General features: G+C 37.5%; 1 protein-coding gene across 2 annotated transcripts in view; it reads right to left on the bottom strand.

Moving 5' to 3' along the window:
* Positions 1 to 482: 482 nt before the first annotated feature.
* The window catches only part of LOC128987135 (uncharacterized), a 33,140-nt gene continuing 17,185 nt past the window's right edge, over positions 483 to 16,437 (bottom strand). For both annotated transcript variants that reach the window (XM_054407854.1, XM_054407856.1), the window contains exons 3-4: positions 16,104 to 16,271; positions 483 to 725 (exon numbers count right to left, since the gene is read on the bottom strand). In XM_054407854.1, the coding sequence (XP_054263829.1) occupies positions 612 to 725; positions 16,104 to 16,271 (282 nt within the window). In that variant the 3' untranslated portion in view covers positions 483 to 611. The remainder of the gene's footprint in view (positions 726 to 16,103; positions 16,272 to 16,437) is intronic.

Genomic DNA, 16,437 nt, shown 5'->3' with positions numbered 1-16,437 from the left:
GCTTTTCATAATTATGTTAAATATACAAAATTTAAGAATACAAACCTCATAAGGTATGGTGACAACTATTTGTGCAGTTCTCTCAAAGCAGACAAGTCTTTAAAAAGTTACATCTGCTAATTGTATGGATCCATGTATGATTATTTCTGCCTGAATTGCAAAATCTGGCCAAGATTGAGAACATGTCAATTGGTTTAGGTTTAAGGTCGGGTTCATCCAGAACTGTGGGTTTTATTAGATGACATTAGCAAGCAAATACAGGAAAAATACCAATACAAAGGATATGTATGTAATGTCCTTTTTACCAATTTACTTATGAAACTTGTTATAGATGTTGATCGTTGTGAACGAAACTGAGTTAAATTGATGAAATAGTTGTATTTTGTATTATATCTATAAACATTTTTTTTTATTGCTTTATTAAAGACATTAGTGTAGAATTCGCTTAGTCTAAAAATGTGGGAATAAAACAAGTATACATATTCTCTGTTAAATCTGTAATCTGAAATCATTAAATAACAACATTTGCAGTCAAATAAAAATGTTCAATATTTTTACTCAGTTTACAGCAATATCCATTGTAAATGAGCCAGCCAATAAAGTGTCATTCACTAGGAGAAGTAGCCAGGAATGTCTACACTCATTGGCACACCAGTCTGGACACCAATCACAATTGAAACCAGTCGAACAATACTTGAGGAAAGATGAAGGCACTTCTCTGCATTCTGAAAATAATACCACAACTATTTTGTATACAACCATCCATAAAATCATGGTCGATCTGAAGATGTTCCAAATTTATTATATACTAGCCACTATACCCGTGCCTTGCAATGGAGTCAAAATGCAGAAGAGAAAAATGTTGGTTCCTTGAAATGCCGTAAAATGGTTGTTTTGTTCTCCATTTAATTTGGAAACAAAATTCAACTGTACCGCTTAACTTGATAACAATCCGTTTTTGTTAACTCAGACTGTGAACACTTACAGGCATGTATTTAGGCTAGGTACCTTGGATGGTAAGAGTGGTATGATGCACTCATGAAAATTAAAATGAATGTAGACCTATATGATTTTATGTTTTTAAAAATACGCTTACGTAGTAATAAATGTATTTACTTTGAAACAAAAATTGTTTAAGTCAATTGTTAGGTAAAACGAATCCTAAAGCTAAGGGGTAGTGTGGTGTATAAATAAATAATCATTGATTATGATTGTTATAAATGTCACATAAGAAAAGAAAATAATACCCCCGCCGCATCAAACCTGCAGACTAAGCGAATTTCAACTTGTCTGATTACATTTTTACTAAAATATTTCCATAAATAAGACATAAAATTTATTACCATTTTAAATAACATTAGATTTAACGAGTGCTTAGGTTTGCTGCTACGGGGAAGGTAAAAAGTGTTTATTGACCATATGTCGATACTATAGGATGAAATAAATAAATTTGCCAAATTTTATCAATATCCTACTAATATTATAAATGAGAAAGTTTGGATGTTTGTGACAAGTGAACGCGAAAAATACTGGTCGGATTGGGCTGAAATTTGGCATGATGATAGCTCACATTCCCGATTAACATATAGGCATATTCTTATTTCAAAAATCCTTTCGGGCTCCGCCCCAGTGGCTCTGGAGTTTCCCATGTTAACCTTATGAGAAATGGAATTATTGAATCTTAACAGCTGTTTCAACAAAACAAGTTGGTTCTGTTCTATGATGTTCAATAGCATTAAAGTTACAAGGATTACCAACAGGGTGCAGCACTATTATTTCTTTTACATTTATGACAACAGCTAATTTGCAACCAAAAGGTGAGTGAGCGTAGCGAACGAACTTCAACCTGGAGGCGAGTTAGCGTAGCGAACGAGCTAACCTGAAGGCAAGTGAGTGCAGCGAACGAGCCCCAACCTAAAGGTGAGTGAGCGCAGCGAACGAGCTCCAACCTAAAGGTGAGTGAGCGTAGCGAACAAACTTCAACCAGGACGTGATTGAGCCATGCGAACGAGATAATTTTGAAAATTAAGAAGTTAAACGGGGCAAAGCCCGCGGGTTACAGCTAGTACATCTATAAATAAGTAAACTACAACAGTTTTCATTTTCTCCATAAGAATAACATGAGAATTTTAAATTATACTATTTTTGAATTTTTTTTTAAGCTCTACAAAACAGTTTAAAAAGAAATTGCAAACTTTTTTGTTTTTAGGGTAAAAAATGGGAAAATCCCATTTATACCCCATAAAACCCCCACATAAACCCCCGTTCCCATGGTCCGATTATGCTGGTTTGCGAACTCGTTCGAATAAACTTAGGTTTAAACGTTTGTACAAAATTTCATCAAAATCGGATCATTTTTGCTCGAGTTATCACACTAACGGACACATCCCCCCTTCACGGACACATTATCACACTAACGGACGAGCTGGAGCAGTACCAGCGAAGGGAAAATATCCGTGTTTTCGGCGTAGAAGAGACTCCAGACGAAGATACCGATGCATTGGTGGTGCAACTATGCCGGGAAAAACTAGGAATTGACTTGCCAAAGGACGCTATCTCACGGTCACATCGTGTTGGACGACAACGGGAGTTGGAGCCTGGCGAGTTGGCCCAACAACGACCGATTATTGTTCGTTTCAACAACTACAGAACAAGGCAGTCAGCTTTTAACTTAAAGAAGAAACTTAAAGGAACATCCATTACCATAACAGAGGATCTTACGCATCGTCGCCTGGAGCTGTACCGGAAAGTTGCGACGAAGTACGGCGCCAAGAACGTCTGGACGCTTGACGGCAGGGTGCTGTGGGTCAAAAACGGCAAGAAGAATGTGGCAACGCGCATAGAAGACCTGCCGGTTGAGGTGCGAATTCCCACTACAACCAGCTCAACCAGCTCACCCAGATAAGAACATTATTTATTTAGCCTTGACTGGTATTTATGAGATAATCTGAATAACATTATTTGTATATTTATTAATTTTTATTTTATTTTTTGAAATTATAATATATTTTTTTTTTTCATCCCATGGTAACGAAATGTTTTAAAATGCAATTTCCCCAGCTTTAAAATGTTTTTATTCTGGTATTTTTATGTTTAAAACTTTTATCTCAGAGGAATGTTTTAGTTTCATAACATTTTATTTTTATTTATGCTATAGGCTGGTTCTACCTTTATGATGAACAATAGTATTTTTTTTAAATGCACTAAGATATTATATTGAGAACGTTAAATTAATTTTTGGTATCCAAACAAATCATAACAATATGTATGTATATTATGTGAATGTATGTATGTATTTTGTGTGTGTATGTATGCGTGTTATGCATGTGTATGTGTATGTATATTTTTATCAGTTAATTTATGTTTGAGGAAAATAATTACCATGCAGTACTTTATTTATGTTACATCAAATCATTTATTTAGTTTAATTATAATTATTTTTAATTTCAGTATTTATTTTGTGTCTTATCTGTTTAAAAAACATGAAAAATATTTTATTTTTATAAGTGTCCGATTAAGTTTAGTTAAACTAAAGGAAAATCATATATTCTTTCGTTATGTACATATTAATTATATTGCACTATTTACTCACATTTTGGATACCTAATTTAATATTTCAACAACTTCATCACCAATGTTTTTAGGAGCCAAAATTGTTGCACGTGTAAAAAATTCTGTAGTTTAAACTATGTTGTCTGTTTTTACTTTTAGTAAGTGTATGTGTGTGTGTGTGTGAATGTGTCAGTGATCGCGGTGATGTGTCTGCCGTGGCGCTGCGACCCGTGGACCCGGGATAGCGAGTCCACGTCCTCCTAGTGCTCGTCACGCCGGCCGGCTTATCACTCCCCCCTCACCCCTCCCTCAGCACCCACTGTCTACCGCCGACTATCTCTCTCGCTCCTTATCTCCTTTCCCCAAGCATCTAAAGGCGGCGCACATCAATGCTCAGTCGTTACGTGCGCACATTGATGAGGTGAAGGAGATTTTCAGATACAAAGATTTTGATTTAATCGCAGTTTCTGAGTCGTGGTTGAAGCCGAGTATTCCATCACAGGAAGTGAACCTCCCTGGTTATATTCTGCAGCGCAATGACAGAACTGGAAAGCAGGGTGGCGGTGTTGCAGTTTATATCAGGGAGGGAATCAAATTTAAACTGGTAAATTGCTCACACTCTGAGTACTCGGCAAAACCGGAATTTTTAATTATTGAAGTTAGCCTATCTGGGGCTGGGAATTTGTTGTTATGTGTATGTTATCGTCCACCTAGAGCAGGCAATCTATTGGATTTTGAAAATGCTCTCTTAAATTGTTTGTTTGGATACAGTCATGTCTTGATCATGGGGGACTTCAATATTAACCTTCTTTCAACCAATGAAAACTATGAATACAGACAACTGACTACATTGTTCGACTCATGTAACTTTAACATACTCCCACTTGACCCTACACATCATGCTGCCGAGTCTGACACTCTTCTTTACTTAATAATAGTATCAGATGTTGTAGACATTGTACATCATGGGCAGCTTCCAGTTCCAGCAGTATCCAAGCATGATCTCATATTTTGTGTGTATTCAGTTAAGGCACCTAAACCCAAGACTAAATTTATAAAATACTAGTGGCCTGTAGGGGCCATAGCCCCTAATTTAGACTACAATAAAAAAAACATATATAAAAAGACAAATATTCTAAATATGTTTTTAAAATTATCAACTTTATGTTACTTAAAATTAACAGTGTTTCTTGTTTTATATCTTGGTTTTCCTTCCGTTGGAGTCGTATATTAGTTGCTTCTAATGTGTCAATGAAATAGCCTACAATTGTAAAATAATGATTAAATCCATAACACAACATATTACAAATGGAAACGTGCACACGGTTGGCCTGAGCCCGGAGAACGACGAATCAGAGCTGAAATCATACAGCCAAACATTGCACATCTTCTCTAGTTTAAAATTGAAAATTTGTTTTGTAATCTTACGAATTTTGCTGTAGTTTCCATTTTCAGAACCAAATGTAAAGGTTAAAATTATTATTAATTATTATGAAGGCAACTCCCCATTCGGCGGTGGTAAGTCAGAAATACAGTATATCTATGAATTTGTCCCTGAATTTTAAGACAGTAAGGCCCATTTCCCGGAATCTCTTTTTGTGTAGCGGAAAGCGACGCAATTGCCATTGCACTGTTGTTTTGCCTTATGTTTTTTATGAAGTTCGAATCATGTAAAAACAGTTAGTTCGTCATTTACTTGTGGTTGTGGCATGTCCATTGTGGCAACATGCGTTGAAATGTCCATTTGTGGCCTTTTTCCAGCGTTCTACTAAAGACAGATTCTGGATTTCTTTCACAGTTAGGCCCTACATGACGTTCTCTTTTACATTTCTTGTCTGTTGAATTCCTGGACACTCTTCCACGTCTTGCAGGTCTTCCCCTACCCTGTCTAGTTACGTCACTCATTATAAAAACGGAAAACAAAAAAAATAAACACAATTCATTTGGAAACATTATTTACCAACATTGACTTTCGGAATAAATGTAAACAGTGCAAATAAATAAGTAACAGCTGATAGAATGCAGACATTTTTCAGTCCCCATGCATTTCTTATGGTGGATATTTTACGTTATATCTCGTTTTCTGGTAATTTTATGGGAATTCTGCTATTTTTCCCGAGTCCCTGGGGTCAAGACCTTTAATTTAAGACCTCTCCCACTTTTCTGCGACTTACCAGACGTCCACAATTTTCTGGTAAAAATTTGGTCTTACAGAATTATATATAGATAGGGATTTTAAGAATATGAATGAAGTTGAGTTTATGTCAGATATTCAGAAAACGCCATGGCACTTAATAGAAAATTCTCAATCTCTTGATGAAATGTTAAATGAACTAAACATCAAAATTATAAATCTGTTTGACAAACATGTTCCAATTGTTTCAAAACGTTTGACCAAAAAACAACCAGTGCCTTGGATTACCCCTGAAATACGTAGCTTGATGGCTAGGCGCGACTGTCTTTTCAGGAGAGCAAAACGTTCCCGGAATCAAGAAGAAATGGAACAGTATCGTTATTTTCAAAATAGAGTTAAACAACTTTTGCAGAATTCAAAATTACGACATATTTGTATGCTTTTTGAAAACAATAACCAATCATCTAGAGTTTTATGGCGTAACGTAAAAAGTCTTGGGCTTGGGAAACAACCTGACGCACAGAGAGTCAATATTCCTCTCAATGAATTAAACGCTTTCTTCTCTTCCTTTGGTCAAAGCATCAATCAACAACAAGTTGAAAGTTATATAACGGAGTTAAGAAACTCCCCTGTACAAGAATTAGGATACCCCAAGTTTACTTTCAAACCTGTACTGCAGTCTGATGTTCTGAAATCTATTCGACGTATTCGCAGTAATGCTATTGGATCTGATGGCATTCCAATTCGCTTCATTAAGGACATTCTCTTTGCTATACTCCCCACTATCACCTGCATTTTCAACACATCTCTAAGGCAAAGCATATTCCCGATTTCTTGGAAAGTCTGCCCTAATTCGTCCCTTAAATAAGGTTCCAGCACCTGCTTCTTGCCAGGATTTCAGGCCGATGAGTATATTGCCCGCATTATCTAAAGGCCTTGAAAGAATCGTGCACTGCCAAATCACTGAGTTTCTGACTGAAAACAATATCTTATGCAACTCACAGTCTGGCTTTCGAGCAGCTCACAGTACAGAAACAGCACTCTTACGTGTGACGGACGACATAAGACTAGCAATGGAACATCGGCAGGGTACGATTCTTACCCTATTTGATTTTTCTAAAGCCTTTGACTGTGTAAATTATAAGCTCCTTTTGGAAAAGCTAAGGGCCATAGGGTTTTCAAATGGTGTATTCGACTGGCTGGGATCCTATCTGTCAGACAGGCGGCAGTGTGTTGAGGTTAATGACTTACGATCTGACTGGGAGACAGTTACTAGTGGTGTACCTCAGGGGTCCATTCTTGGTCCTCTGTTGTTCGTACTATACATAAATGACTTGAGCTCAGTCCTCACACACTGTAAATACCACATGTATGCTGACGACTTACAGATTTATACACATTTTTCACCCAAACAGATCAACGAAAGTGTTCTGAGAGTGAACGAAGATATTGAGAAAATCATTACTTGGACTAATAAACACGGACTCAGACTTAACCACGAAAAAACTAAACTGATCATAATTTGTCATCCACGTTTACGGAACTCTATTGACTTTCTGACGACGAATCCAATAACTATAAATGGAACAGATTTGCTTTACAATGACAAGGTCAAAAACTTAGGGCTTACTATGAACTCGACACTTACTTGGGGCGATGCGGTAGTAGACATACGTAAAAAGGTGTTTGCATCAATCCACTCACTTAAAAAGTTACAGAATTTCTTGCCTTTGTACATAAAGTTACACCTGGTTAAATCACTTGTTTTTCCCCACTTCACTTACTGCAGCTCTGTGATCAATGACATGACTGTGAACCTCGCTGATGCTCTCCAACGCGCTCAGAACTACTGCCTAAGATTCATTTATGATCTAAGACGCAGTGAGCGCATCACACCTTTCTACATTCATTCTAAGTTATTAAAGCTATGTGACCTGAGATCAATCAAAATTCTTTCGCTAACCTATTCAATATTAAAATACCCCCGCCGCAGCAAACCTGCCGTCTAAGCGAATTTCCATTTGGCTGAATTGATTTTCAATCGAGCTATTTAAATAACATTAGGTTTAACAAGTACCTAGGTTTGCTGCTACAAGGAAACTGATAAAGTGTGTGTTTTAAGTAAAATAATTATTGCTTAGTAGAAAATGAATATATTTGCCAAGTTTGAACAAAAGATATCCATAAACAAGCAAACTACAACATTTTACAATATTCTCCATAAGAATAACATGGGAATTTTAAATTTACAATTTTTTTAGTTTTCTCCGTAACCAATAACCGTACAAAAACACTTTGATATACTGAATTGTTTGTTTTTTTAAGCTCTTTAAGAAGGTTTAGAGAAAAATTGGGAAATTTTGTGTTTTGAGGGTCAAAAGTGAGAAAAACCAATTTTTACCCCATAAAACCCCCCATAAAACCCTGTTCCCATGGTCCGATCATGCTGGATCGCGAACTCATTCAAGTTTATCCCGCCTTACACCTTCAAACCAAATTTCATCAAAATCGGATAAAAATTACTCAAGTTATCGTGTTCACGGACACATATATAATATATAAATCTATATATATATATATATAGATATATATATATATATAGATTTATATATATATGTGTCCGTGAACACGATAACTTGAGTAATTTTTATCCGATTTTGATGAAATTTGGATCTATATATATATATATATATCTATATATATATATATATACATATATAAAAATTTGAACGAATGGTGTTTTTGGCCTCTGGGGACATCAAAATGAAAAAGTAAATCGGTCCCGGGCCTAAGTCTTACCATGAGACCTACGGTAATAGCTACTTCCCTATAGGGAAATTCGCTAAAACAAACAAGCTGATTATGTTAAATATTTATATTATGTTTTAAAGTACAGGTTAAGTGTAAGAAAGGGCCATGTGGCCCTAACTTTGCCTGTATAAATAAATGATTTTTCATTTCATTTCATTTTCATTTCATTTTATTTCATATATATATATACATATAAATATCTTATCTTATCTTACTAATATTATGAATGCTAAAGTTTGTGTGTTTGTTTGTGTGTTTGTTTGTTTGTTTGTGTGTTTGTTTGTTTGTTTGTTTGTGTGTTTGAAGGTCAATCACGCATAAACCACTGGATGGATTGGGCTGAAATTTGGCATGATGATAGCTCACATTCCCGATTGACATATAGGCATATTCTTATCTCAAAAATCCCTTCGGGCACCGCCCCAGTGGCTCTGTAGTTCCCCATGTTAACCTTATGAGTATTCATATTTAAAGGGAATTAAGTCAGCTGTTTCAACTAAAAGAGTTGGTTCTATGATATACAAAAGCATTAAAAAGTTATAACATTTACCAACAGGGTGCAGCACTATATTTTTTTTGCATTTATGTAAACAGCTAATTTGAAGTAAGCAGCAGCAAACAACTGTGATACGCAATGAGAACTGTCAAAGTAGGATTGTTTACAGTTATGTTTATGTTTTTAATGTCATGAATAATTTGTGATTTTTAAAATTTGAAATACCTACTTTATTTTTTTTTATTATTTAGGTGAAGAGGTAGAACATTATGGCTATGGTAGATGTGTAATACCATAGAAAACCGTCAATTTAAAGAAGCAAATTTTATCAAACTTTGTCCTCCCCCATTGCAGACGCAAAGCTTGAGTATAACTGCAATAAGCAATTTAAACTTATATTCCAACCCCGTACGAAGGACGGGTACTCTGCTAGTATATATTGCGAGTCCCATGCCTCACTTTAAGTTTAAGTTTCTGTGTTGTTATTCATATGTGTTTATTAACATATGGTGTTAGAATATTATTTGTTTAGTTTTTGTTGGTAAACATTCTGGATCTGGATTTTATTGTAAAAACTACCTAATAAAGTATTTGTCTTATTGAACTATATTTTAATTTAACTTGCGATAACACTACATGGTGGCAGCGGGTTTTTTATTGTTTTAGCAATACAGTACATAAAGATGAAAGGTTTTAGTGTTCCTTCCCCAGAACATTTTGATTTTAAAGGAGAAAACTGGTCTAAATGGAAAACCCGTTTCTTGCGCTTTCATGCGGTATCTGGGCTCACCAATGAAGAAGAACCATATCAGGTAAACACCTTACTATATATGATGGGCGAAAAGGCCGAAAGCATATTTGAATCATTTAATTTGACATCTGAGGAAAGTAAATGTTTCAAGACTGTTTTAACAAAATTTGATACATATTTTGCTCCTTCTAAGAATGTAATCTATGAGAGGTACATGTTTCATACTAGGGTTCAACATGAGGAAGAGCGTGTTGAAAGTTTGATTCATGATCTTCATGAGATGGCTTCTTGATGCGATTTTCCTGCTTCTTATAAAGATGAGGCTATACGAGATCAACTTGTTGTAGCGATTAGAGACAAAAGTTTATCTGAAAAACTACAAATGAATGCAGATCTAACACTTAATTCTGCTGTCTCAAATGTTAAGCAAGCCGAATCGGTTAAAATGCAACAATCATTAATGAGGTCCATGTCTTCTGAACATGCACTAACTGCAGATAAAGTCACTTCAAGGACTTGGGGCACTAAATTTGCTCAGAAACCTCCAGTTGATTCCAATTCGTCCAGTAACAAATACTACAATCAATGCCAGTGGTGTGGTAACGCTCAACATGAACGACCAAAATGTCCTGCCCGGAATATTTTCTGTCGAAACTGTAACAGGAAGGGCCATTTTGCTAAATGTTGCCAGTTCAAAAATGTCAAGGAAATAAATTCAAATCCTCTTCAAGATGAAGTTATTAAGAATGACAAATTTGTGGGGTCTATTAATCCTCAAAAGAATCCTAAAGCAAAATGGTCAGCTGAAGTTAAACTAAATGGAGTATGTATTCAAGCTAAGATAGACACTGGAGCTGACGTTTGTGTTTTGCCCCAATCACTTTATAAGTTGACATTTTTTATGTACCCACTAAATTCAAGTAACAAAGTTTTAATTGGGCCTAACGGATCTGTCCTTAATATCTTAGGCGTATTCGAGGGTACAATCCAGTACAAGAATCAATATTGTAAGTCTCAGTTTTATGTAATATCTGGTGCTGATAGAACCCTTTTGAGCAACGAAGTTAGTGAAAAATTGGGTCTAGTTAAAAGGATGTTTCGAGTCAACTCAACTGGTTCATTTGATCCCTTTACATCATACCCTGAACTTTTCAGCGGTCTTGGTGATACAAAAGCTCATTATAATATAAAATTAAAGCCAAACGCTGAACCGTACTCTCTCAAAGTTCCAAGGCGTGTTCCCCTACCCTATAAAGATGCTGTAAAAAAAGAACTGGATGCAATGTTGGATAAAGGTGTTATCGTGAGAGTAGACATTCCGACTGACTGGTGTTCACCTCTTGTCATTGTCCCTAAAAAGGACAATTCAATAAGACTCTGCGTGGATTTTACTAAACTTAATGAGAGTGTTAAACGAGAACTATATCCTGTGCCTTCTGTAGACTACACTCTGGGACAATTAGATGGTGCTAAGGTGTTCTCGAAACTAGATGCTAACTCGGGTTATTGGCAAATACCCATAACAGAAGAAGCTTCATATTTGACTACTTTCATCACACCTTTTGGAAGGTTCAGATTTTTACGACTTCCTTTCGGGATTTCCACTGGTTCAGAAGTATTCCAGCGTCAAATGTCTGAATCACTTGAAGGGCTTCAAGGTGTTGTTTGCCATTTCGATGACATAACTATATACGGGAAAGATATGGAAGAACACGACAAAAATTTGCATAGTGTTTTGTGTAGGCTCCAGGAAAAGGGCTGGACACTTAATAGATCAAAATGTGTATTCCGGCATGAAAGCATCAGTTTACTAGGTCATCTTGTAACTAAAAATGGTATTAAGCCAGATCCCTCTCGTGTTGAGGCTATCCAAAAACTCAAGACGCCAACTAATGTTAAAGAACTAAGGAGAATTCTAGGTGTTGTCAATTACGTAGCCAAGTTTATTCATAATTTGTCGACCATAGTTCATCCACTACATGCTTTACTGCAAAGAAATACAGAATTTATTTGGGGGCCTGATCAAGACGAAGCTTTGGAAAAGATTAAACTGTCATTGATGTCCGAACCGTGTCTCGCTTTATACAGCATTTCTAAAGAAACCTTCCTCTCAGCGGATTCCTCGTCATACGGTATTGGAGTTGCACTACTTCAGCTTCAAGAAGATGGAACTAAACGTCCTGTGGCCTATGCTTCGAGAAGTTTGACATCAGCCGAACGTAATTGGGCTCAAATAGAAAAAGAAGCTCTAGCGATTGCATGGGGGTGTGAACGATTTGAACACCTCATTTTAGGGCTGCATTTGCATATTGAGACAGACCATAAGCCCTTGCTCTCCATATTCAAGATAAAGGACTTGGACAATATTACTCCCAGGCTTCAGAGAATACGACTCCGACTAATGAGATATACATATGATATTACCTACACGCCCGGTAAACAGTTGATTTTGGCTGATGCACTGTCTCGAGACACAGAGAACTCTGAAGAGGAATGGGAACTTACAGAGGAAATCCTTGCTTATATACAAAATATTGACACTACCCTACCATCTGTTTCGGATGAAAAGTTGCGAGAAATAAATCAAGAAACTATGAAAGATGAAACTCTAAAGCATGTGTCACAGTATTGTGTGAAAGGTTGGCCAGAAAAATCTAAGATTCCAGAGGATGTATTGCCCTACTGGTATCATAGAGAAGATATAAGTGAGCAAAATGGTATACTTCTCTTTGGAAGTCGTATTATAATACCAAATTCTCTAAGAGCTAATGTACTAAGAAGTATTCATGAAGGACATCAAGGCATAACAAAGTGTAGATCTTTTGCAAAATTGACTGTGTGGTGGCCTCGTCTTTCTCAACAAATCAAAGAACTAATAGAAAATTGCAAGATATGTGCAGAAAATCGCGCTACGAGAGCAGAGCCGCTGATACCAACCCCTTATCCGGACAGACCTTGGCAAATAGTGGGTGCCGATTTGCTGAAGTGCAAAGGTCACTGGTATCTCTTAATCTCAGACTATTATTCTAGGTTTATGGAAATTGCTAGACTAAATGACTTAAAAATGGGCACTATAGTAACATATACAAAGTCCATCTTCGCACGTCATGGTGTACCTGAGACAGTGAGAGCAGACTGTGGTTCTCAATTTGACTGCTGTCAATTCAAACAACTTGGTCGTGATTATGGATTTAAATTGATTACATCAAGCCCAAAATTTCCACAAAGCAACGGCTTCATCGAAGCGCAAGTAAAAAACTTTAAGTACCACTTAGAAAAAAGTGATGATCCCTACAAAATGCTACTTATGTTAAGAGCAACCACTCTAGAAAATGGGAAAAGTCCAGCGGAATTACTTTTCGGGAGAAGGATCCGCACTTATGTTCCAATAATGTCTGATCAACTAAGACCCTATCTGGTAGACGCTGAAAAGTTAAGGGAAAAGGAAGAAGCAAGAATTGATCGTCAAAAGATTTATTTTGACAAAAGACATGGAGTCAAAGAATTGCCTACTCTACCTGATGGAGCTCAAGTCCATATAAAGGACAGGAATCAAGAAGGAACTATATTAAACAAACATCCTGCACCTCGATCCTATATAATTCAAACGCAAGATGGTTGTTTGCGGAGGAACAGAAGATCACTGCAAAGATTTAGCTCTACTATGCCTTCAGACCACTCTCAACCAGCACTGCAGACCAGTCCTTCAGAACACCTCAGAAGATCAGAACCTTTCGATCATCCTGCAAGGAAATCGCAGACAAAACCTTTAGCGAATCTAAGAAGATCAACAAGACAATTCAAACCTACCCGGAGGTTCGATCTTTAAAGGGGAGATGTGTTGTTATTCATATGTGTTTATTAACATATGGTGTTAGAATATTATTTTTTTAGTTTTTGTTGGTAAACATTCTGGATCTGGATTTTATTGTAAAAACTACCTAATAAAGTATTTGTCTTATTGAACTATATTTTAATTTAACTTGCGATAACACTACAGTTTCCTAAAATGATTCACTCGCTTAGCTTAGTCAAGAGGTGTTACTCATCGTGTAATGAACAAAAATTTAAATTTAGAAAAACAACAAAAGTAACAAAGTGGTCCAACAGCAAAAGAAAACTTTGAAAAGGCAAAAAACAACAATAATAAGATAAATTAATTTACAACGTTAAATTTACAAGAAAAGAAAATCAAATGAAAATTTAAAAGAATTAGTTACTTACAAATTACATGACTTGTATGTTTGACAAAACTTTAGTTACATATTTTATTCTTTTAACATACTGTTAATTGTCCCAGAAGCACACGCACAATCCCCTTCCCCCCCACAATACCCCCCCCCCTCAAATAATCCCCTTTCTTACAATATATATATATGAATTGGAACGGATGGTGTTTTTGGCCTCTAGGTACCTCAAAACGAAAAATGAAATCGGTCCCGGGTCCAGGTCTTACTATGAGTACTACGGTAATAACTTATTCCCTATATGGGAAATTCGCTAAAAATAACCCAAATGCTGCTGAGTGCTTCCTGTTCCCCGTACTAGAGGCGTGCTGAGCACGGTACACCCCGCACTAGAGGCGTGTTGAGCTCGGTGCATCCCGTTACCCCTCACTAGAGGCGTGTTGAGCTCGGTGCTTCCCGTCCCCGCACTAGAGGCAAGTTTAGCTCTGTGCATCCTGTTCCCCAGACTAGAGGCGCGTTGAGCTTGGTGCTTCCCATTCCCCCGCACTAGAGGCGCGTTGAGCTTGGTGCTTCCCACTCCCCCGCACTAGAGGCGCGTTGAGCTTGGTGCTTCCCATTCCCCCGCACTAGAGGTGTGTTGAGCTCAGTGCATCCCGTTCCCCGCACTAGAGGTGCGTTGAGCTCGGTGCTACCCGTTCCCCCGCACTAAAGGCGTGTTGAGCTCGGTGCATTCCATCGCCGCACTAGAGGCGTGTTGTGCTCGGTGCCTCCCGTTCCCCCGCACTAGAGGCAATTAGTGCTGCGCTCTAGCTCCACCCGTAGAGTCACAGCCACACGGCAGTGGGACCACTTTTCTAGTCGACTTGAGCCAGCCCCTGTATTCAATAGCCCTGACCTCTCGTGGTCCCTTAGTAAGCCCAGGGTCCAGACATAGCCCACACAATAATATTGACTGCTCGCCGCCACTGAGTGTGGACTGATGCTTTGTACACATTTACACATACAGACACAGACACACACACATATTTTCAAAAACAACTTTTTTGGATTCAGGGGAGCCAAAAACGGATATATCCACCCAAAACTGAAACTCAAACATTTTGACACCCTACCTATGTATAGGGGGAGAAAGTAATAATACAGGGTCCAGCAAAAAAACTTCCCCGGTTTGAGCAAGCCACCACGTGAGTGAGAAGGGGGAATTGTTCTGTAGCGGCGTACGTGCCATTTTCAGTGTTTGCCATGGCTTGGCTCGGTGAGCATCGGGCGTTTGTTGTGGAGGAGTTTATTAAAAATGGTGGTTCTGTGATTTCTACTCAATGAGCGTTTCGGATTCGATTTGAATTTGGCCGAGGTGATAGTGTTCCTGATGCGAAAACGATTAGACTGTGGGTGTCAAACTTTAGACAATCAGGGTCAGCACAAAAATAAAACCAACTGGCTGACCTCGTACTGCAATAACACCAGAGAATGTGGAGCGAGTGAGAACATCCACCCAACAGTCTCCAAAGCGTTCAGCGGTTAAACATTCAGCTGCCTGGGATTGTCAGAAAGGAGTGTAAGGAGAATTCTGCATAAAGAACTTCATCTGCATCCAGTTTGTTTTAGACCATGAGGAAGAAGAACTTTGGTTCCAACAGGACGGAGCCACAGCTCACACTGCTCGGCGGTCCATGGAAATGTTAAGAGAGTTGTTCCCTGGACGTCTTGTTTCTTTAAGAGGAGACATTTCCTGGTCCCCAAGGTCACCCGACTTATCACCTTGTGATTTCTTTCTGTGGGCAACCTAAAGGCTGAAGTGTACAAACATCGTCCCAGAACTCTGCAAGAGCTAAAAGATGCCATTAGGCAGGAAGTGGCAGCCATTCCGAGGGAAGTTACACAAAGAACTATGGACAACTTCAGGGAAAGGCTTTGTGAATGTCTTAACAATGGGGGACATCATTTATCAGACATAATTTTCAAAACCAAGTAAAGTATACTAGTTAAGTGATGTAAAATGGCATCATATAGGCTATTCACAAATATAAGCAATTTTTCTGTATGTTTCTTATTCTTTTTGATAATGCCTATTGAAATAAGGGAGTTTTTTTGCCGGACCCTGTGAATACCAATTTCTTGCAGCTTAACTAAACTTTTAATATAACTTATAACTTGATTTCTAAAACTCACCAAAACATCACCATTTATAAGCATCACTGAATACTTTTGGCTCATAACATTAATGTGTCCTAGAGAAATGCCCATATCAGCTGGTCGCATACCACAAGCTCCATTGACAAAGCAAAGCCGTCCTGCTTCAATATATGTAGAATCAATCTTGCTGATGTTATCTTCAGCCTGTAGTGATGAGACCGTGATAAAGTTTTAGAAAGATTTAGAGAATGTCAGTAAGGCTGCTTCAACTGTGGTGAAGTCTCAATTGGGTTGTGTTTAAATATAAAATTCCTGATACTGAAGTAGATAACAAGCAAATTATTAATGGAAAATAAACATTCATTATTTG

The sequence above is a fragment of the Macrosteles quadrilineatus genome, unplaced genomic scaffold, assembly GCF_028750875.1.
Source record: "Macrosteles quadrilineatus isolate MER2022 unplaced genomic scaffold, UCM_ALF_1.0 Scaffold_2__2_contigs__length_208266976, whole genome shotgun sequence".
Lineage (NCBI taxonomy): Eukaryota > Metazoa > Arthropoda > Insecta > Hemiptera > Cicadellidae > Macrosteles > Macrosteles quadrilineatus.
Note: the sequence above shows the minus strand (reverse complement) of the source record. Positions and strands in the feature narration are given on the sequence as shown.